Source organism: Chrysoperla carnea, chromosome 4, assembly GCF_905475395.1.
Source record: "Chrysoperla carnea chromosome 4, inChrCarn1.1, whole genome shotgun sequence".
NCBI classification, from domain to species: domain Eukaryota; kingdom Metazoa; phylum Arthropoda; class Insecta; order Neuroptera; family Chrysopidae; genus Chrysoperla; species Chrysoperla carnea.
In genome coordinates this window covers 56,663,063-56,688,692 of record NC_058340.1, presented here as the reverse complement: position 1 = coordinate 56,688,692, position 25,630 = coordinate 56,663,063, and the positions used below count along the sequence as shown (strand labels likewise).

Sequence of the window (25,630 nt, the reverse complement as noted above, 5' to 3'; positions counted from 1 at the left end):
GGGGCCCCAAGCAACCTTAGGTTTTTGGGACCCTCATTGTAAAATACCCCCCCCCCCAATATTTCAAAATAATGAATAACTAATTAATTTTGCATAATCAATATATTTTACAGTTAACTTATAATTTACTATCTAAATTACAACTTTTTTCTACTTTTCTCAGTCGCAAATTGATGAATGACATCATCAAAGTCAAGTTTTTCAAGCTTGTCTTTTTCGATAAACAGTAAGCCTAAATCACTTACTTTTTCTTGACACATCGATGAGCGTAAATAATTTTTGACGCGTTTTAATGCGCTGAACGATCTCTCCCCTGTACTATTAGCTATCGGTATTGTAAGGAATAGCCTGATGAGGCATTCAACATTTGGAAACGCTGAAAACAGTTCATCCTCGAAAATGATTTGGTACAATAAAATATATTGTTGACATGGATTTTTTCTTTTTTTCATGTGTTATTTATTTATTTTTTTTCAAATTTTCGAATGTGTTTTCAAAATTTTCCATCTTTTGGGGCCCCTGTCCTAGCGGGGCCCCAAACAATTGCTTCCTTTGCATCCCGGTAAATCCAACACTGAAACGGATGAATGGATTTCGACAGTTAAGGTATCGTTATATTTGCCTTCAAAACAAAGATATCGTTATCTACCTAACGAAAAAATGTCGGATTTTTGGCTCTAAATAGTAATACATTAATTTAAAAAGCTTTATCAAACCTTTCAAGTAGAGTATTAATATAAAGATAATTAAAAGAACAATATAAAAGATATATAAGCTATGTTTACTTGACTGCCAATGAAGGGCTATTAAATCTAATTAGGAATAATAAATACAATGTTAAGTGCATCATTGAATAGGTATTTGCAAATTATAACTAAAAGTGTAAAATAAAAAGTAAATTGGAAAAAATAAAAAACCCGACTGCATTCAATAAAAACTGAAAAGAAAAAAAACAAGTCGTTTACATAGCAACTTTAACAATTAGTCGGGACATATTATTGGGTAAATCTGAAATGGTCTAGATTTTTTTGGGTCCCAACTGTTAATCCCTATGTAAACTACTGGACATAAATGGTTTTTTTCTTTTCATTAATGAACGCAGTCGGGCTTTTATCTTAATTAGAGTTACAAGTGCCCTTTTATGGCTTAGTGCACACCACTAGATTTTGAATGATTTTTTTAAAACATACTTTTATCCCTCATATTTTTGGCTCTCTACAAGAATAGATTAGATTAAGGGGCTATCCAAAAGACTTAAACTAATGTTTGTGATATTTAAATCGTTTTAAATTGATTTCCAGTCTTAGTCTGAGTCTATCAACCAATGTCTTATGCAATTTAGTAAATAATCTCTCATAAATTCATTGGTACATATCAAAACGATGTACATACTTTTTATTTTATTTATTTTTGTATGGAATTCTGCTCTGAACAAAAATCTAAGCTTTTTCCGAAACTATAGTTTGCTTGTAATGCGAGCAAGTATAAAAAATTATATGTATAAAAAAATATTTAATTTGCATATTTATTAAATACAAAAATATAAACTTACAAAATATACAGTGGGTATAAAAATATAAGATAAACAGGTCAAATATCTGTACATCTGGCAATACAACAAGTTAAATTCTATTGTCTTATTTTTAAAGTGTAAATATAAAAATCTCTTACAATCCTCAAATCATATGCAATAAAATATCTCTGAAATTGTTACACTCAGCAGTGGATTAGCTATAAAGCAAGAGTAGCAAATTCTACAGGCCATGCGAAATTGTAGGCCTCGTGGACCCAGCTTAAAATAAGTTGATGATGGCACCGATTAAAGGCGGTGGATTAACGAAGGCTAAACAAACAGTCAAGGGGACATAAGTGAAAACTTAAAGCTTTGGAATAACTATTTTTTTTTTTTTAATTTTTAATTTTTTAATTAATTATAGTATGAATAATAAAAACTTCATAATTTGAAATCTGGAATTATTAACTTACTAATTAAATCCGATCACGTTTCGGTTTAGCTTTATCTGATGTTATTATTTGGGAGTAAAAATGGAAAGACAATTGAAATTTATGTTTTTCATTTCTTTTTTAGCTATTTTTAAATATTCGTTTCCGTGATAACTTCGGAATAAAAAGTATATAAACACTCTTGAGTAAAAATGCAACAAACGACCTGTAAAAATTTCAAAATCAATCCATCGACTACTTTTCGAGTTTTGCGATCTTAAATACGGAAGCTTAAGATTTACAGTGGGTATAAAAAATTATTATAAATAAATAAAAGATATGAGAATTCTAAGCTGAAAATAGCCCACAGAAAAACAAGATAAAGATACAATCGAAAATATTCTTGACTTCCAGAATATTCAGTTTCAGTTAACATTCTATAAAATTCTGGCAGTTCCATCACCGAAAATGGTTCAAAATTTCCTGGAATATTTCCGAATCTTCTGAGAGATTCTATAACATTCTTGAAAATTATACAGTAATTATATAGTACAATAAAAAGGAATATTCTGGAAGGTTTTTAAATGTTTCTGGAGAACAATGTCTCTAGAATATGTAGAGACATTGTGGTCAGTTTTGACTGCTAAAATACTCCACGGCGATTGTCAAACAGCTGAATTTTATCCCGAAAAAAAAACATTCACGAATGTTTTTCGCCAACCGCTTCTATATATGTATGTCTAGAATAATATTCGTATATAATTTCTATTTGTTTTATTTAATTTTATTATTAGAAATAAATTGTTGTTGTATATATTTGAGTATAAAATGATGTAGGTATGTTTATATAATATAAAATACATTGGTAATTGAAATCATTTCAGTACAATGCTCTTCTTATAACATTGTATCAACGAATATATCTACTTAGTACTGCAAGAGAGCATGTTATTTAATATACAATATATCTCCAAATTACTTATTGCTTGCATTTATTTGCAAATATGGGTATAACTCAGGGGCGACAAATTTCGAGAATGACGTGTTAGTAAGGACCTTGAAAAACGTTTTCGCATACTTCCATTTCCAGACTCACTTTAAGTTTTCTCCTAATTAAAGAGTTACTTCGAAATAAAGCTAGTCTAAAATTGAGTTTATTATTTAAACAATATTGTGGAATTTAAATACCTCTTGGTACAAATTGGAAATGAACCCGCTCCATTTGAGATGTAACCTGATAGATTAATATAATGCAAACAATAAATTGAAATAAGAAAAATATTTCCAACACAAGTATTTGTACCTTATTTTCAACTTTGAAGATCAATTTTGTTATAACTTCATGAACGTAGACGAAAAATAAGAATACAATTTTTCGACATCTGCCTTGGTTTTCGAAATATCAAAAGCAAAATAATTAAACAAAATTTACAATTTTCGATATTTTGAATATTACTCCAGATATAAAAAATTTTATTATTTCTTTTCGTCTTATATTGTCAAGTTAAAACATAATTCACCATCAAAATCGAAAATATATGTTTTTTTTAAATTTGTGTTCTTTTAAACTATCGTGCTCATACATCCTTAATTAGTCGGGCTTTTTTTTGTTTTCAATAATAATTAATTTAAATAGTTTCTTTCTTAATTTCCACCGACTAGTTTTGGAGAAATCTTTGAAAACATATCACCATCTACCGTTTTCCTATAAGACCTATGCTAGACATGCCTAATTTTGAAGTCATTTATTTATTTAAATAATCGTTGAACCCCCTCTAAAATATATAGAATTGATTTAGACGTAGTCCAACTTCATATAAATAAAAATTTAGACTTTTATTAAAAATTGTTTTGGTGCTGGTACATCCTTAATGATTTTTAATGTCGAATGTTAAATTTTCGTCTTTGAGATTTTGACCTTTCATATAATAATTAATTTTCTAGTTTACATAGTATGTGTGTATAATTTTCCAATAAAATCATAGTATGATGAAATTTACATTGAAGAGAAACGAAATCCCTTAAATAAATAACTAAACGATTGTTCGTTTACATACAAACTTGTATTTACATAGATATAGATTCATTTCATTCGTCTTAAAATCAATGCAATGTTAGTTGAATACCACCTAAGCAGTATAATTTTGTTTTGTCTATACACAAACTTATACTTACAATATCTGTTGTAGAAATATACTAAATACATGCATACAATTAGTATTACCATTGAATTGTTTTCTAAATACAGTTGCAATTAATTGAAATTGGTAGACAAATGTTCATTACATATTTATGTAAATACTTAATATAAATTACAATGTGTTTACATATTTACAGGGTGTTCAAGAAACATACTTCATTGTTTACTCAAAATATCAAAGTATCATTTCCACAAGTAAAATTTACAAAATTGAAAAAAATCCCGACAAATGCGATTTATTCATTGTAACCGATTTTTGGAAACTTAGCTATAAAGTATCCTCAATCAAGTCGGTTCGACCCTTTAGGAGCTTACGAAGCCACTGAGAAACACACAGACGCACAGATAAACACTTTAAACTTATAACACACCCTCTTAAATCAATATCAAAGTGATGGTCAAGGACATCAGATGAGATGAAAAAGTGATTTTCAGCTTTAATAAATTCATTTAAATACCACGGAAATCATAAATGATTATTATCTACTTATTGTTCATTAAGTGCTGACTGCCCAGCCCTGTTCTAACGTTTAACTGACTGACTTTCATAACTGTTATCTATATGCAATATACAAGCTGTATAACAATTTTCAGCTTTGATAAATTCATTTTAATATCACGGAAATCATAAATGAAACTTATTTATTTATTGTACATAAATAAGGGCTGACTGACCAACCCTGTTCTTACGTTTAACTGACTGACTGTCATAACTGTTATCTATATGCAATATACTAGCTGTATAACAATTTCCAGCTTTAATAAATTCATTCATAAATTCGTTTCGATAGCATATATCTGACCCTTGTTCTATCGTTCGCTTGACTGACCGCAGTATGTGTATGTACACAACTGCTACAACCAATCCTTAAGTTATCAGCTTTAGTAAATTCAACGATTTTTTTTTTTGTCTGGCACTTAATCCATAAATGGAATAATCCGACTATAAAAGTGATGTTGCACATACAATACTAAAACATCATTCTATTCTATATATACTAATTAGGATCTATATTGTCTGGGTATAATATCTCTATTCTATAACAATATTATCGTCTAATTTAAGATACATACATCAGCCATTAATAAATAAACTATATGGTAATGTCCTACCATACATATATATATATATAACATATATGTATGCATAAACAATTACATGAACGTATTATTATTATGGTACTGATGTGTATGTTGAGGTGATATATTTGAATAATTTTATAGACTGAAACAATGTTTTGACTATTTATACATAAATATGTGCTTATTTTTTGTTATTTATTGAAAAATATTGTTTTTTGGAATTATTGTGGCTAAGTTCACAAATCTATATTTATTTGTAGTTTACAATTCAATACAATTCAGCTATATTTATACGTATTTATAGAAATAACTGGCAATTTTAGTTTGTCTTACTGTTGTGAAATGCAATACATTTCATATCTTGTATATTCACTTTATATTCCGTTAAATCATCTTTAACTTCTTTGAAATTTACTATAAAGTTTAATTTCAATACTAGGTAACATTAGACCATCAGTGGAACATTAAGCCATCCATACCTTGAGAAATTTTACAATATTAAGTAGAAATTATCCAAAATTTATTAACCTGGTGTTTTAAAAATGTACCTAACATGATAAATTTCGATTTTTCCCCAATTTGCTAGAGTTCTCATTTATTATCTTTGATAATATTTATGCCCACTAAAAAGTAAAAAAATAACGATAATATAATGTAGTTAAAATTCTTGTTATTTTTGGAGTCGGAGTTTGCCAAGCTAATGTAGCAAACTGTTTTGTCAGAGTTGTTTCCTTGGCTGACACCGACTCACAAGAATTTTAACTACATTATATTATCGTTATTTTTTTACTTTTTAGTGCGTATTAATTTATTTTGGAAAAGTTTTTCTTTTGAAGTCGGTTTTCTTTTTGTTAAAAGTTTTTTTTTCCTAATTGATATCGCGTGGAAAAATTGATATCGACTTCGTTGAGAGATCGATCGAAGCGTAACGGCAATATGGTTCGAAATTTCATAACATTCAGTCGAGTCGGTCCCCACGACTTGTTGTGTATATTCATATCACTTGAGTGAAGATCAGTTCATTCCAAATCATGGTGTTGTTTGAGACAAGAAGCTATCGCATTCAAACAAAATATGTATTCCATCTTCCTCCTATTCATAAAATTCAAAATCTACAGAGATCATTCTCATTGATATTGATTTTGTTAATATATATAAATTGTTAAGAAGTTACAATAAAGTTACTTTTGAATTTTGTTTTATTTTGTTTATCTATGATTTTTCAACGTGTCATTTTTTTTAATATAATAAAATTTAATGTATTATTAAATTATAGAAAATACTTAAATAGAATTAAATGGTTGACCATATTTAATAATACATTTAAATATTTATTGTAGAACCAACATATATTCGAGATTAATTTATATTTCCGGTAAATCGCCACTAGTAGTATACAATTGAATGAATTGAATATGCTGAACAAACAATATTTCCTAACACAATTGAGGGAAAATATCGTTTGGTTACTATTATACTGATAAGTTCATATCTACAGATATAATGTTTATGGGAGAGTTTCGTACCTAATGGCTATTGAATTTTCCAGCTAAGAGATACTTTATTTCATCCTCGAGCTAAAAAATTTATTTTTATTTTACTTGATTGCAAAAGCACGTAGAAAACAATTTCATCTGTTTACCTTCTGGTAAACATCATAGATAGCAAGAAATCTTTCAAGACACGGTAAATTGTCCCCTAGGCACACCACCTTACCCTTCATACCTACAGATATTTTATATGCGTTTAGGGATGTTAATTACATTGTGTTTAATTTGAATACTTTGCAAAATTTTGAATATAATAAGTTTCTCTTTACTGGTTTACTTAATTGGTTAAAAATATTAACTATTAATTTTCATTTTCTAAGAATTAAATATGTTTATTTGCTTAATTTCGTTTTCCTATTGTAAATAATCGATTAAGCCAATTTCCTTTTTCCAATAATTTTGTAAATTGATAATATATAATATAGTACAAGGTTTTCCAAAAAGATGTTACATACAAGAGTAATATATAATTTAAAATAACTCATTATATACAGAGTATTTCGTAAGTAAGTAAAAAATTCAAGCACATACTTTGGGAAAATATGTTAATAAGAACTTTTCTTCATAAAATAGACTCAAGAATATGTGCTTTTTAAGTTTCTGTACTTACGTAGGAACTTGTAATAGTAACATATTTTTGATAAATGTGCTTCTCCCATTTAAGTGGTTACATTTATTTGGCCAACCAAAATCTTTTTTCAAAGATTTAAGCAGGCACACTAAAAGACGACGATTATTTAATAGACTCATAGCACAAACTATGTTATCACGTTAATATCAAGGGAAGTGGCTAAGTTTTTAAATAGGTTTCTTTCGCTGTAATAAATAAAGAAAAGGAGTTTTTCGGTTCCGGAAATATTTTTTGTTGTAATGATACAAATCTGGATTTTTTCGAGTTTTTTGCAAATTTTTTTTTCTTGTATTGTTTTGGCTCATAATCAGGTTTTGAGAAAAACCCGTTAATAGTATCCAAAAATACATAAAAAAACGTACAATTTAAAAAAAAAAAGATAAAATCCGATGATTTGCCTTAGTTGTACGAGCTGTTCAGAAAAAAATTCCTTTTTCTCAAAATTGAGGCTATGTATCCGGCTAACTTACCACCCTTTTTATGATTGTAAGTTACATCTTTTTCCAAAATGGCAACTCATTTTTCCAAAATATATCAAAGGAAGTTGAAAATATGCATGGTAAGGCTCGATATCAAGCAATGTCGATGCAGAAATTCTTAACAAACAATTTTTTTTCTTGCAATCAATAGAAGCAGAGATATTCAAGAAAACGTCTCCAAAGAAAACAATGAAGAGATAAAAACCGCGCGCAGATGGTCATGCGGATCGTTCCAAACTCCTTTTCTGTATTTTTTACAACGAAAGAAACCTGTTTAAAAAAATTTACCATTTTCCAAAATTTACCGAATTTATTATCAAAATCTGGTAGATTATCCAACTATAGATATGCAATTTCAAAATTTTTAAGATAAACAACATTTTAACGTAGAAAATTAAATGGATATCCATTTCAACTATTAAGACACCAGAAAGTCATGGTCAAAAGTTTATATCTACTTTTTTAAAAACTAAATTGAATAGAACGATTTTTGTACAATTTGTACCTGTTCAACCACCCGAAAATAATTTGAAATAATTCGTATTATTATGATCAACTTTCTATGCGCTAGTTGATGACTAACTAAAAGTATATGAAAAAAATCGGCCTTACTTATATTCATTTATAGGTTGCATCTGTTTTAGACTTAAAAGTTCTGGATAATATCCTTCCATATAAAGGGTGTTTTTTTTAGAGGTATAGAACTTTTAAATGGAATAAAACAAAGATGAGTTTTTTTATTGATATGAAATTTACTTTATTCGAAAGACAATCTTCTGGCATTATAATTTAAATACGATTTCTGGCATATGACCGCCACGGCTGGCTCGGACGTACTCTAATCTGGAGGTCCAATTTTCGATGACTTTTTCCAACATTTGTGGCCGTATATCGGCAATAACGCGCCGAATGTTGTCCTCCAAGTGGTCAATCGTTTCGGGCTTATCGGCGTAGACTAGCGACTTCACATATCCCCACAGAAAATAGTCAAGCGGCGTTAAATCGCACGATCTTGGAGGCCAATTCACGGGTCCCAAACGTGAAATTATGCGGTTACCAAACGTTTGCGTCAATAAATCAATTGTGGCACGAGCTGTGTGATATGTTGCGCCATCTTGTTGAAACCACAAGTTCTGCACATCATGGTTGTTCAATTGATGAACGAAAAAGTCAGTAATCATCGCTCTATAGCGGTCACCATTGACTGTAACGTTCTGGCCATCTTCGTTTTTAAAGAGGTACGGACCAATTATTCCACCAGCCCATAAAGCACACCACACTGTCAGTTTTTCTGGATGTAACGGTGTCTCAACATACACTTGAGGATCATCATAACTCCAAATACGGCAGTTTTGTTTATTGACGTATCCATTCAACCAAAAGTGAGCTTCATCGCTAAACAAAATTCTCTTATGAAAATCGGGATCGACGGCAATCTTATTTTGGGCCCATTCACTGAATCTACGCCTTGATAGGTGATCGCGAGGCTTCAATTCTTGCACGAGTTGGATTTTGTAAGCACGCAAACCAAGATCTTTCCGCAAAATCTTCCATAAAGTGGATGGACACATATCCAATTCCTGTGCACGATGGCGGATAGACTGATTCGGGTCTTCCTCTACGCTACGCTCTACAGCAGCAATGACTTCGTCTGTACGCACTGTACGACGTTTTAGAACACAATGTAAACAATATACGATTTGAACAAAAAATGAATGAAAATGAACAAAAAAAAATTATTATACTAGTACAAAATATTTCAAAAAATATATCCATCGTTTGCAACCGTGCGGAAATCATATCATAACATGAAAAAATATTATTTATCTAGATTTGTTGAATTTGTAACGGGTCAATAATTATTTTAAATCTGAGTTATTAAACGATATTAATCTAATTCTACACTAGTTTTCCTATTTTAATATAATACAACCAATAACGTATGTAAATGCTGCTTGTTTTTATTTTTATTTTTTAATAACTGCTGTAGCTAAATAAAAATAGGTCATAATGTTTTTCATATATGTAAAAGGAGTTCCAAAATATTGATAATACCATTATTATATAAATGTGTTCAGTATTTATATAATACCTACTATAAAATAAAATAATTAAAAAAATAAAAAACTGCGTTAAATAAAATCTGAAAGGAAGAAACAAGTCCAGTAGTTTACATAGTAACTTTAACAGTCGGGGCCTAATATTGAGAAGATTTGAGTTGGTCTAGATTTTCCCAACTGTTAAATTCGTTATGTAAACTACTGTACTTGTTTCGTTCTTTTCATATTTTATTTAACGCAGTCAAGATTTTTATTTTTTTTAATATTTTATTTTATTTTCGACTTTTTAGAATGCTAGCACTAAAAAATCTCTCTTATTATGCTATTTTAAAACTGTTTAACCAATTTATTATTCCTGATCAAATTTTAACATATCTTAATATATATATATTTCTTGTGTGCGTGTGTATGTGACTGAACTCCTCCTAGACGGCTGGACCGATTTCGATGAAATTTTTTGTGTGAGTTCAAGGGGATTGGAGAATGGTTTAGATTTTACAATTTGGTCCAGTACAACTGTTTTTGAGGGCTCCGTACCAAAAAAATGAAATTTCATTAAATGGTGGGAGCGCATATAAATCATATCACATTATGTATACTATGTGTACTATGTATTTTTAATAGTATTCAGGTATTGTCAATAGGCATTTATTAGAGCCATATGCGAGCGCAGCGAGCTCTACTATCAAAGGTCAGGCCAAAGGTCGAAGGTCACCTCCAATAAATAGGAGTTAAATTGGGGTTTAGCGGGATGGGTTTAGCGGACAGGCTAAACGTAGTATAGGTATTCATGAATTGGAGTTACGTTTTTACGGGACAACGTAAGTCGGGGCCGCTAGTAACTTATATACATTTTGAAATTTCCTTTATTTTGATACCATACTCGATAGATTTGGTTAATTTTTTTTTATTAACGTATTATTTTTCTCCAAAAATCCGCTATGTAGTTTTGTTTTCTTAAACACCTATCTAAGATCGCTGGGGTTTGGGTTTTTCAGACAAATATAATGATACATTCAAAGATGAAATTTCTTTGAATCTTTTGGAAGATACGAAAAGTTTCCATACAAATATACATATATAGAATATACATAGGTACAAACATACAAGATACGCGCGATTAACATAACCACTCCTTGACAGTCGGGTAATTATCATATTTAAATATATAAGATTGTTAAGTTGGTTTGTGTATGCTTCAAAAACTCGAGTTTTCAACTCGCGTCAAAGTTTCAATACCATGCATATGTGTAATATATATTAAGGTATACTAAGTTTAGTCCCATGTTTGTAACGCATAAAAATATTGATATACGACCAAATTATGGTATGGGTGTTCATAAAGTCATCTAATTAGTTCATTTCTGGCTATCTGTATGTCTGTCTGTCATCACGATAACTCAAAAACGAAAAAAGATATCAAGTTGAAATTTTTATAATTTGTTCAGGACGTAAAAAGTGAGGTCAAGTTTGTAAATGAGCCACATAGGTCACTTGGAACTTGGATCCGTAGGACCCATCTTGTAAACCCATAGAGATAGAACAAAAGTTGATTAAAATGTACCTTAAATTAACAACTTTTGTTTGAAACATTTTTTCGCAAATTGTAAAGTATGTATTTTATGAGAATATCAGTTTTGCATGTGTGGCATGTATGTATGTATAATCAATACTATCTATACATAGTATTTCAACAATTAACTCAGTCAATTGTTTTTTTTACTTATTTTTATCTATTTTCAACCCTTAGCGCAATATGAGGGTGAAAGTGGGGATGAACAATCGAATATTTTTTATTAATATTTAAGAACTCTCTGCAGATATATTTTATTTGTACAAAAAAAAATTCTTTTAAATATTAAAATATAGTTTAATATTATAAATATTGAACGAATATTGCCAGAAATATATAAACCATGTCGTTTAAATTCTAATATATGTATAGTCAGTCCTAAACAAATATTTTTCTCAGTGTTTACAATCAAATAGACTATTTGCGAAAGGAATTTTGAAAACCTGTTGTTATTGCAAAGAAAAATGCTTACAACTGGTTATTAATTTCTGAAATACTTACTTGACTTACAAATATCGAATGTTATTGAAGGCAGTTTGCCAAAACGGTTCGCCTGATTCAATGTCGAGACATAATATGTTATTCACCGCAAGTTTAATTTTTCTCAAGCACGTTCTGTATTAATTTTTTATAAAAGGTAGTACATACAGATTGGAATAAATATATACAGAGTGGGCCATTTTAATCTATACACCTAAATATATTGTTTTCCAATTAAAAAAATAATTTATACAAAAAGAGGCAAAAACATTTGGGGAGTGTTAAAAACACTTTTTCGAAAAACGTTAGAGAAATATCAAGCTGAAAATCGAAAAGAGATATCAAGCTGCAATTTATAGCGTGCTGAGAACGTAAAAAGTGAGGTCGAGTTCGTAAATGAGCAACATAGGTCAATTGGATCTTGGGTCCGTAGGACCCATCTTGTAAACTGTTAGAGATAGTAAAAAAGTTTAAATGAAAAAATGTTCCTTATAAAAAATTAAACAACTTTTGTTTGAATTATTTTTTCGTAAACATCAATGTTTACCCGTGCAAGCGCAAATTATATAGTATGTATTATATGGGAATATCAGTTATATATGTGTGACATGTATGCATATGTAATGTGACAGAGTAATCAACACTGTCTGTACATGGTATTTCAACCAGTCAATTTTTTCTTTTTACTTGTTTAGGATAAAATTAATGAAATAATGAAACGTCTGTTTTATTAGAAAATTATTAAAACTTTACCTTAACTTTAAATGTCATAAAAAATTTTGTAAAAAAAGATTTACGGGCAAAGAATTTTCTAATGTAGCTAAACAAATGAATCAAAAATTGATTAATTCAGGTTAAATACAGATTTTTTTAATTAAAATATTTTCTCGATTTTTCGATTTAATTGCACTTTGTATTTTATAGATAGTTAAAAAATTTCAATATTATTTATAAGTGAATCCTAAATATTTATTGTTTTCATAAAGCACATCAGAAACAATACGGAATTTCATTTATTTCAACAAACTATTTTTAATTTAACTTTTACAAAGAATACTTTTTTTTACTTTTTTTTATTATGACATTAAAAAAATTTATTATATCAAAGATGTATGTGGAAAAAAAATCACACGAATCTAAATAATTTAACACAAATATTTATCCACAAAATAAATAAAATAAAGAGTATTCAAATAGTAAGAGAGCCGATCATAGTAATCCCTCCCTGACAATATATACAGTGTGTCACATTTAAGATGAGGATATCCTCATATTTTCATAATTTATAGGAAACTCGATTTGAAATTTAGCACAGGGTTGTTGGTTATATTTATTAAGATAATAATTTTGAGTAAAAGACCAAAACAATGAAAAAATTAAAATTGCGAATTTTTTCGATATCCTTACCATCTCTGACCTGCCCTATTTTTAATCATTTTGTAGTAGGCTGAGTTTAAAGTTGTAATTACTGTTAAGTATCTTAAAAAATGTAGGCCACAATCCTGTAAGACTCAAAATTTCAAATTCGATTTTCTTATAAATAACAAAAATATGAGGGTGTCTTCATCTTAAATGCGACACAAAGTATAACCCGATTAATATATCTTTAATATTTCTAATCTATATATTGACTTTCTAATACGGTTAGAAAATATGTAAGGTTTTTATTTAAAATCCTTGAAATTTGCTCATGACCTTTTTTCAAAAACATCATGTTTATCAAGATTTTCTGCTAACTTAAAAAATAAAAAAAGAAGATGAGGCCACACCAAAGATAAAAACAATCATAAAGTACTGAGGTATATTAAAATCTTGATTCCATTACAACTTATTACACCACCTACGAAAAATCTGAAAAAATGAACTATAAAAACCTTAAAACATGTATGAAACGTACTTTTTAAATGACTCTAAAATTATTGCATTAAAAAAAGTAAACTTTAGTGCTCAACGCAGGCAGGGTTAACTATGGCGAACTTTTGAACAATAATGTGAGTGTTAAATGTTAAATTACGAATTTAAAAAAGAAATTATATTAATTTTTAAATATTTGGCAACCGATACTTTGTATTGAAATTAGTTTACATGAAAAATGAGATATCATTAGTGGTGTCTTTAAATATTGTCTGTTTATAAATATTGATGATTTGTAATTTAATTTTTTTCACTCAATGCTAAATATAGTCTATAGAAGTTGCTGAAAAAGGTCTTATCTTAAGAAAATTAGAAGAAAAGATATTTTAAATATAGGTGTTTGAAATTAGCTACTTTTTAACAAAACTATCCAGCAAAACGTTAAAAAATATGTATCATGTTCAAGATATATCGGAAATTTTGTTTAAATCATACTCTCAAAAAGAGCTTCAGCTAGATATAAATTAGTCACTAAGATTTTCTTACCAAGCCATTATCATTTTCCAAAGGGTAGATAAATAGAAAGATTTTTAATTTCATTACAAGCTCCTGTCTAATATGAACGACTCCATATTTTATCCTATTACTATTTTCTACGTTTTATAATAGGAAATTTAAAAATTCCCGACGCTTCCACCATTTTTTTAAATGTTTATTTATTGCTCTGTCTTCTCCTTTTCTTAAGTTATTAATTATCCCATACATTATATGAATTATATACTTAAACCTTTATATATACAGCTTGTTCCAGCCAGAAATTCTTAGGCAACCTTTAATGAGACCTGTTTTTTAAAGCCCGATACAGAAAAATGTTTATTTCAAAGGGAGCATCTCTGATGGGCACATAAGTTAAATGAACGTTGCCATTTAAGTTCAGTTAAAACTAACTCACTAACTAACTTTTTGGAAATATGAAAAAGTTTAAAGTAAAAATCTATTTAAATTTTGACTTCAATTTTGGGCTTTGGAATAGCTTTAGAAAAAATATCTAACAATCGGTAATGAATTATTTTTATATCCAATTTCTGATAGCGATATAGAGTTTTTACGCTTAGCTAGTTTATACTGATGATGACTGCATGGCAGTCGAAATACATATTTTCATAATAAACAATTGATCTAGAGTAATCCTAGAGATCTCATTTATTACTTTTAATAATACTTGTAACGAAAATCTTCGAAAATATTAGTTGTACTGAAAATCTTTCTAGAGAATACTCCTGATGTCAAATTAGCCATATTACCCTGAAAAACTAAGACAAAAGACCAAAATTCAAGATGTTACTTATACAGTAAACAAACTTAAGTGGAACTAGATAAGTCACATAATCTGAATTAAGAAGACAGGAAGATGGTCAAAAGACATCACTATGTGGTGTCTTTGTGAGGGTAAAAGAAAGAAGGGGCGAGAGAAAAAATATGGGAAGAAGAAATTAAGAAGATAGCTGGACCCCTATGGAGAAGCCCCAAACAGAAAATTATGACAAACTCTAGTAGAGGCCTTTGCCAAAGGACAATCTGATTCAAACGTTACCGATGTCACATGATGAACCCTTTTAAATATAATTTATAAAACAATAATAATAATTTAAATAAACCAAATACATATATAGTAAAAATAAAAATAACTTAATTTATTTAAAAAAAATTAATTTATTAAAAATATCAAATTGGTGTGAATGTTATATACCTATATGTATAATATTGTTATTTTCCAATCAGAAATAAAGGCTTTTTGAATTTTGAATTTAAATTGAAGTACTTCTGAAACACACTGTTTACAAAAGCATATCCTATAAATATAAGAAATGTAATAATTATTACCTGTAAGCACTGGATTTACAGCCATTATACAAAACACCGTAGAAAGTACTAGTTTATTAAACTCACACATTTCACTGTATTATTATTGTTAAATCACAATTAAATATGATTTATAAATCTACTTTAAAATATACATACACACTCATTTGTTCACTGCTTGCTCATACTTTGCAGGTACGATGTAATAAACTTCATCCAAATTATTCCAATTTATTGGTGTAATTGATTGACCCATTCAACAGATTTATATTATAAAATGTTTTCATGTTAGTTTGTTTTTTTTAATTTTCTTTTCACTTATTATTTTCCAAATGATGAATGACTGGCTGTAATTTATAAACTTCATAAAATATACGTTAGTTTTATTAATTTAATTACTTTCACTCTTTGAATTTTATAATTATATATGTACGATGGTTATTCAATTAAAATTATTTTAAGTGTTTTGTATATTTATATAGATTTTGGTTCACTGATTATATGCGTGTGGGTAAAGAAATCGGCTCACTAAATAATTAAGTAAAAGTTCAGTTTAGCGAACTTTTAAAAAAAAAAAAAAGTTAAGAAAAAACATAAATTAAAAAAAAGCAAAAATAATGAATGCGGTTACGGAAATAAATTTAACAGTTTTTCTTTCATCCCTAAAAATAAATAAAATTATTTAAAAATAGGCTTAGACTTATTTTAAAATAGTAAAGACTTCTTAGCTATGTTTCAAGAAAATCGGTTTAGTTTGGATATAGTTATAAGGAAAAATCACATTTGTCGAAGTTTAAATTTTATAAATTTCACTATACTGGACATTTAAAAAGACAAAGTACATTTTTAAAGGACGCAGTTTAATTTAAGTAATTCGACCTTTTAATTCTGATTTAAAATAACTTATATTTAGCAAAGATATAAATTCGAATCAATTAAATTGTACTATTAGGCTCGAAAACACACTTTAAAGTTTAAAAAGTTTGCCTCGATAAAACAACTCAAGTATATTTGAATAACATAGCCCATTTATTCATTTTTAGACACGTAAAATAACTTTTATTGACTATGAAATTATTGGAATTATTTTCTTATATTAAAAATAACTGTAAAATTTTCACAATTCCCACCAGATTCATGATCAACACAAAAAATGCTTTAATATTTTTCCGACGATTTAATAGCATTCTTAAGAAAAGTCGCCAAGCTGAACTTTTACCAATTATTTAAAATTCTCTTTAAGAAAAGTGGTTTCGATAAATAAGTTTGCTTTTGGAATGTGATGCAATTCTTCTCACTGGTGATTTTGAAGAAATGAATAGTTAGTGTAAATTTTGTATGTGGCTACATAATTTCTGGCCAGATATTTATGAAAAAGTTATTTCTCACATAGCTTGTCAGCCGGCAAAAAAAGCAAAGCATTATTTCTTCGTCTAAAAAGCGAATCCAAAAAATTGCATTCAAGGCACAAATTTAAGATATAAATGGCTCCTTTCTCTACTGTAAGTTATTCGATTTCTCTGTTTGCAAATAAGTCTGGATTTTAAGATTTTATTGAATCACTATCTTCAAAGATTTATTTACCATTATTAGAAGACATTTTTAAAAGTTATAAGAAGCAATGACATAGGAGCAAGATAGTGCGATTATGGATAACCTAGATTACGCTTATATCTGAGTTCGGCTCCCCATAGAATTTAAAAAACCGTTTCAATAAACAATAGAATTGATTCTGATTATGTAGAAGTAATGCAGAAGCACTCATTGATCCTAATTAAACGAAATCTGGTTTAATGACATGGAGACGCGAGGAAAAAGTAGGTATTTAATATTCTCAGAACTTTTTACCCTTAGTGTAAAAATCTTTTTCAAGCTGTAAGAAACAGCGAAGAAAAAACGAATCTTATGCACTAAAATATTTTGAATTTTTTGTCTTATGTGTATCTAAATGTTTTGAAATTTTATAAAATAAAATATTTATTATCGATCAATTTAGATTTATTTTTATAAATATTTAAAATATTCTTGTCGTTATTTATTTTAAACACAATCGTATTTTACAATTTTAATGGTAGATAGAACAATAAAATTTCAAAAAAAAATTTAATGTCTTATTAACATCACTCAATACAAGTGGCTCTGAATACACAATTAAAAATTAATGTATTTTAAATCAACTAAATTTAATGATTTAAAAATGTAATATTTCAATCATATTATAAGCTAATTATTAGAGTAATTCAACTTTTAAACGTAATCATATCTTGTTTGTTATTTATATATTTATTTCGCTAATTATAAAACCTTGCAATCAAAAACAATAAATATCAATTAAATCTCTTTAAAAACATAATTAAAACGGATTTAAATTATTAAGAAGACTATAAATGTTACGAGATGTAGAAGACGACTAAAAGATACAAAAATAATAAAGAAAGCACAAAATTAACTAAGTTAGTTAAAATCAAAAATTTGTATTGTGATGATGTTAGTTGACTTTAAAGATCTTTCAACCAACTTTGAAAATTTGGTTTATTACCCATCCCACGCTTTTATTTCAATATTTTTGAATATACCATTAATATATTTATGATATTAAAGTGTGGATTAAATTAATTTTGTGCCCTCTTAAGACAAATAGGTAGGTATGTTTATTTTTATCACATTTGACTTTATCGAATGTATATATGACATCTGGATTTTATATAAATTTAATAAAAGATAATTAATCAATTTTTTCTAGAATATTTTGAAATAAATTTCAATTTTTGCCCCAATTTTTTAGATAAATTTTTGTATAATATACGTATTTCGACTACCATGTATCGTCATTATGAATTAGCTAATCGTAATTACTCTTATATTGTAGCTCACTCGTTTGCTAATTTGTTGAAAGTCTGCATAGTGGTAGTTTTTTGTGTCTAAAATTTATACTATTCCAAGTATCTACGATTTTACAATTTCAAAATCCAGTATTAATTATAGAAATTTTTTTATTTTTACTTTGCAATTTTTTATTAAATCTAAATTTGTAATAGGTCCCTTTTCCAAGTTCACTGTTTCATTGCTCAGTTTTTGAATGTAGAAGCTTTCATAGGTGTTTAATTCGCTAGAGCTGGGTACTAATTTTAGAAGTATTCAATTAGATTTGTCGTTTTTATTATCATTTTTGATAACGTGAGCGGCTACACATGATTTTTCGATCCTACCCTGATATTGGTTTATAAGGAAATTTTTACAATTTAAAAAATACCTCATTTATTAAATAGAAGTTTAAACTAATTAATCTAAAAAAAATGTACAAATACTTTGAACTATCGATTACAAGAAATATTTAAATATCAAAATTACGAAATGGATTTAAAATGGATATGGTTTTCGTTAGAATGATGCGTAAAATAGAAATATTATTACAGATTATGATAATCGATGAATATTAGATATTGCGCTTATATTTAAAATTTATGGGTTCCACCTATTTTTGAAGGTCCATCTGTTTGGCTTTATCGAATAGTATAACTCAATAGTGTTTTAAATCATTGACCTTTAATCAAAGGTTCAGTAAACTTTTTGCCTTATTTATAATACATAGACGTACAGATTTTTGATCTACGGTTTCATAAAAATATTTTTTTTTATTTTTTATTTTTGTACTCAAGATTAATTTATTAAAAATAAAACAACAATATAATAATAATTCACATACATCTGCCAACAAGCTTCATATAAGAATGTGTGTAATAAAAAAAAAAACTATTGTAATATTTAAGTACTTTATAATAATTAAATTGTAATTTTTATGTATGTAACCTTGTAAATCTTATATAAAATTATAATATTATGTAAAAAAAAAGCTCACTTTAAATGGAATGTATTAGAATATGGATAGGGCAGCTAATAGCAGCAAACTATCACTTCCATATATGATTATTTTTTCACGATTTTGCCGAAAAAGCAAAAAATCGTTAAATTAATTTTTCTTAATTTCGCACTATGGGAAGTTATTTTAATGGGTCCACTTTTTGAAATCGAAACGTTCAACATATCTTTATGTTTCACGGTTAGGACGTGGCATTAACACCAATTTCCAGAAGAAGTATGTGTCTGTGTGTATGAGTGTACGCACGTCCGACATTTACGTAGGTAGACATCCGTTATGTCCGTACGCCCATAGACATTTATTTCGTGTCGATCGAAGCGTATTAAAGGCAATGTGATCCAAAAATAATTTCATAACAATCGGTCGAGTCGTTTCAAGTTTGCCGAGTTTTTCTTTTTTTAAATTTTTTATTATGCGGGGAAGTCGTGTGGACCTCAAGGGTCGTACCAGACTCTACCCACGGTTCTTTTTGTTCTTATTTTCTATTATCAGTTCTTAAAACAAGCATAAATAGCTTGAAATCTAATCTAGCCACTGGCAGTCATCTAAATGAGATTGTACTAAGTATATTTTAGACTAATGTATATTTCCCTTTTTCATCAACGCTAAGAGGTTTGAAGAAAATATTAGCAATATTATGGAAGTATCTTTATATTTGTTTATTAGCCTTCATACCACTTTTGGAGTATAATAATGTTTAGGTGTTAATTATTATGGTATTACATGGAAGCCGCCATACATAAAAATATTAAATTCCCTATAATAAAATATTTAAATAAAAAAGGTTCTTCCATGTTAATTATGAAAAACTAACATGTTGTTGTATATACGAAAAAACGAAGCACTAGGTACTCTCATATTGTAATTTATACTAGAGAAAAATTCAAAAGATACATACATAAATTTATTTTTTGTACATCTTGTCAGTCTTTAATTTATTAGCTAACTAGCTGTGAACTACCCGCTTTGCTGGGCAACATCCCTACTTTCACCACCTCCCCCTTCTCCTTGCGTAGGGGTGACAGTTTTGTAAAGTACACGTCATGTTCTTTTATTTGATACCCCACTGGGGTATATTTGAAAATATTCGAATATTAATCCCCACTTTCTCACTCCATCTTTACACCCCGATGGTTAAAAATAGATAAAAACAATCCTTAATGGTATTGATTTTATATCCGTTTTTAGGTAACCATCTATTACCTTACTAAATTTCATCAAAATCTGTTCAGCCGTTTAGACGTGAAAGAGCAAAAGTCCCAACAAAAACGACTAAAAATCACTAACTCAATTTAGTTATCTGCCTACTGCCTACCCCCTAAGAACGATGGCGTGATTATTTATAGCCTATGACCATTTCTAGGTTATCATCTATCACCATACCAAATTTCATCAAAATCCGTTCAGCCGTTTAGGCGTGAAAGAGTAACAGACAGACAGACAGAGTTACTTTCGCATTTATAATATTAGTAAGGATTTTCAACCTAAAGTGTATGAAAATCTATCAAAGCAGAAAAATACCAGTTTATTTCATAATCTTTATATAAAAAATTCTTCTGTACGTGTGTATGCCACAGAACTACTCTTAAACGTCTGGGTCGATTTTGATTAAATTTGTGTGTATTCAAGTGAATTCACTTAGGTTTAGATTGATAATTTGGCGCAATTTTCTAAAAAAATTGTAATTCCGTACCAAAAAATTAAAACCCATGTAATTATGAACAGATAATTGAATAGTATTGAGGTATTATTTTAGGTATTTATTTGAGCTATATGCGAGTGTAGCGTGCTCCACTGTTGAAGGCCAAAGGCCTGTCCAAGAGATAGTAGTACAATTTGTGTACATCTCAACGGGCTTAGCAAGCGGGCTAAGCATAGTATAGCTGTTAATGAATTGGAACTGCAGGTAAATTTAGATTATTAATCGCTAATCAATAGTTATAATTAAATAAATTGTAGGTGAAACGTAGTCCACCAGGTCATATAGTTTATTTATATTAAATAAATATAAATTGTTTTAATTTTCATACTGACCCTTATTCATTTGGGGATTTCATGAATAAATCTTTTTTTAACTATAAAATAATACCCGTTTGCTACAAAACTGAGGCTTTTAAAAGCTTGTACCTTTAATATTTTTTTTATATTTGTTATTTATTAGTCAATTATCTTGCAATACCTTTAGTAAGTTTTAAGTTTCCGAAGTCAGGGGGTACAAACTTAAATTTTTCTCATTAAACATAAATATTTTTTTTAATTTCATAAAGACCTGGCAATTTTTTTCATTATATTGACAAGTGTTTCTAAAGTTTTGATTTACTTCTTGTTTTATCGAAAAATGTTAAAATCTCTATGTCTCTTTAATTAAGATTACTAGATTTGTCAATATTTAGTTAACGCTGTATGTATCATATTAAAACATCAATTATAATCGAGAGACCATGATGTAAATAAATATCGTATACATGATTAAAATAAACAATAACAAAAAGAAAGAGAAAAAAACTTTTCATTTACCAAAAATTATCATAATTTCATTATGAAGGCTTTACAAAAAAAAATACTTCGAATTGCCAATATTGTAATTGCCGAATTGTCAAATCTTTCTCCAATTCTATCACTCAATAGAAATGCCTAAAACCACGCAAAAAACTGACGGTCTTAAAACGGTAGATTTTCATTAAACATCAAAATATTAAAAAGTAGATAGTTTAAACCAATCTACAAAAAAAATCGTTCTAATTTAGTTTGTTTTTGACCTACGTTATCATAGATAAATACACAGTTAAATGGTTGAATCACAATGTGACAAATGACAAAGTGCTTAAGAAAATTGATAAAATAACGTTTTTCAACAAATGAGTTTAAAAATTTCAATATCCAAATTTAGATAAAACTGAGCCGCTTAATATTTTTTATTTTAAGGATCTACATAATCGTTATTTAAATCTTATATTTTAACACCTACTGCTAATGACTCAAGAAAAAAACTTAAATGAAGGATATGATGCCATTTAAACCTCCACATTTTGCTTAAAGAATATGTCATCAGATAATTGAAACTGTCAGTATAACATTTACTTTTAAAAAATCATTAAGGGCAAATTATTTCAAACTCTAACGTTGCATATATTATAGTGTGACGGATGTGGACAAATATCAAGAATAACTCTGCATATTATGCTACAAAAACGTAATTGTTTTTGAAAAGTACAATTTTTCGTCCATCAAAATGTTCTATTACAACGTTTTAAATCCAAGATGAGGGGGTAAACATTATATTACATTAAATTTTAAATACAAATGAATTTTATAATTGTTCCCTTCAATAAAATTTGTCTTCTGTTCAATATGATTCTGATTCATTCTGTAATGAATAACTTAGATTATGAAACCAATTAAATATATCATTTTGTGGGGCTTTTTGTTGAGCCAAAATATCGATTTCTTACTCCAATTAGTATTTTTCCTTCACTTTACGTTATAATGATCAGTTAATATTTCCCAATCATCTGATTTTAGCAAAATATTGTAATAAATCAATCATCATCAGTACATTATTAATTTTTCTTAAGACAAAACTTCAAAAATATTTTCATAGTTTCCATGATACAAATTTTGCTCCAATCTTGTACTACAGAACATGGTTCCGTTATTGGACTCAGGTCAAGTGTAATTCGAGTTTTTAAAAAAAGTTCCAGCTATAATACTTGAGTTGAGGTAAGAAATCAAACTTTGATGATGAAAATCAGAATCAATTCAGATATTTTTCATAACAACCACACTAAAAATTCTACTCAATTTTTAACAAAATTTATTTAAAAAAATTCCAAAATTCTTTGACAAACAAATATTTAATTTAAAATTAAAATTGTTTATTTCTCTATAAAGTGTGCAGAAAAAAGAAACATATTGTAGGAGACAGTTGACAATTAGGCGTCGTTAAGTCGCACAAATTGTCTTTTTAAAATGTGGCCTCAATAATTAATTTGTGGTTAATTAACACACTTAATGTTATATTTTTAATACCTTTGTTTTTGTTACTCAGTACCCCTCCCAAATTAATCATTAAAACAGTTAAAATATTAAAAACAATATTTTTCATTATTTAAAACATTTTGTTTAAAAAATCACAATTTTCACTTTATAACACAATAATAATATTTTCATTTTTTCACTTCGTAACACATTTTTTCATAAATATTTTTGTTTGAAAATCAAATAAACGCGCGCACATTTTACTTAAACAATAATCATAACAATCGTTTCGTTAAATAATACAAATATATAAATACCACTCACGATTCCACTGTTAGTGTTAATTCGTAGTGTTAATATATAAATATGTTTGTTTCAACTACGTGCGTGTAGGTTTCAAACAGTACTGAGCTGAGCCATTTAATTTGTCTTCAGTATATTAATATCTGTATATGTTTTTATACCATGTATATGAAATATACATAGTATATTAAGTTTAGTCCCAAGTTTGTAGCGTTTAAAAATTGATGCTACGAAAAAAATTTTGGTTTAGGTGTTCATAGAATCACCTAATTAGTCCATTTCCGTATGTCTGTCTGTCTGTCGTCAGTCGTCTGTCCGTCTGTCATCACGATTACTCAAAAACGAAAAGAGAAATCAAGCTGAAATTTTTATAGCGTGCTTAAGACGTAAAAATGAGGTCGATGTTTGTAAATGGACCTATGAAATGAGGACCCATCTTGTAAACCGTTAGAGATAGAACAAATAGTTAAATATAAAAAATATTCCTTATTAAAAAATAACCAACTTTTGTTTGAAACATTTTTTCGTAAACATCACTGTTTACCCACGAGAACGCTAATTAGGTGAAAATTTTGTAGTATGTATTAATATGGGAATATCAGTTATGTGTGTGTGGCTATTTAAGAGTGGAAATCTTTCTTTATTTACGTGACGACAAAAACAAACGATTGCGTCATCAAAACTGCCTATACATGGTATTTCAACAATTAACTCAGTCAATTGTTTGTCTTCACTTGTATATTAATATGTTTCAATTGTATCATCGTGTATATGTATATTATTATAGTAAATGTTTTTTAGGTGTATAGAAATATATCAAAATCTGTGTATACAGTTAACATATCTTAATGAAAGAAAAAAATCACAGCTTAATACATTAAGGTAGTACGAGCACCAAGTTAATTTCTGATTTAGGATTGAAATTATTTTTACCTTATTTTCTGATTATGAATTTTGTTATAACTTCATGAATGTAGACGAAAAATAAGTATAAAATTTTTCGATATCTTCCTTGGTTTTGAATTATCGGAAGCTAAATAATAAAACAAAATTTTCAATTTTCGATATTTTGAAAATTACTTTCAATTTCGAATAATTTTATTCTAATTTTTCGTCTTATATTGTCAATTTATAACATAATTCATCATCAAAATTGAAAATATATATTTTTTTGAATTTGTGTTCCCATTACCATGCTCATACATTCTTCCCCCCCCTAACATTCTCAGAATTGATTTAGACTTCCAACTTCAACTCCTTCAAGTCCAACTTCATATAAAAAAAACCCAGCCTTTTTTTTTAAATTGCCTTGGTACTTGTACTTCCTTAAGACAACTCGACCGTGAATGAATCAATTCAAAAATTTTTTTTATTTATCCTAGCGATGAGCAAAATCGGTCTTGTTTTAGTTTTGCAAGACTTAGAAGACCAAGACTCTACTCTTATATACCAAGTCCAAAGCTAAAGCCGAGTAACACGCTTCAGTCTCACAAGACTCTTGTGAATATTACTAGAAAAAAATGTATCTATTGTTATTATTTCAACTTATATTCTAGACTTAAAACTATCAAGCATTGAAAAAACTTTTAAAATTTTATATGTCATCAAAACCTAAATTCAGTAACCGTTGTCAAAATTTAAAAAAAAAAATTAAATGATATAGAGGGAGTTTAAAAATGCTTGAGTGTATTATTTGCAATTTAACATAAAACAATAATAAATTATATTTAAAAATTATGCACCAAAACGATG

At 28.1% G+C, this 25,630-nt stretch overlaps 1 protein-coding gene across 2 annotated transcripts in view; it reads right to left on the bottom strand.

Annotated features, from left to right (window-relative positions):
* Positions 1 to 23,705, bottom strand: part of LOC123297577 — a 161,006-nt gene extending 137,301 nt beyond the window's left edge. The window contains exon 1 of one of the 2 annotated variants that reach the window (XM_044879300.1): positions 23,627 to 23,705. In XM_044879300.1, the coding sequence (XP_044735235.1) occupies positions 23,627 to 23,702 (76 nt within the window). In that variant the 5' untranslated portion in view covers positions 23,703 to 23,705. Of the gene's footprint in view, positions 1 to 15,738; positions 16,016 to 23,626 lie in introns of those variants that run through there. The other variant, XM_044879301.1, reaches the window with a different exon arrangement.
* Between the last annotated feature and the right edge of the window lie 1,925 nt (positions 23,706 to 25,630).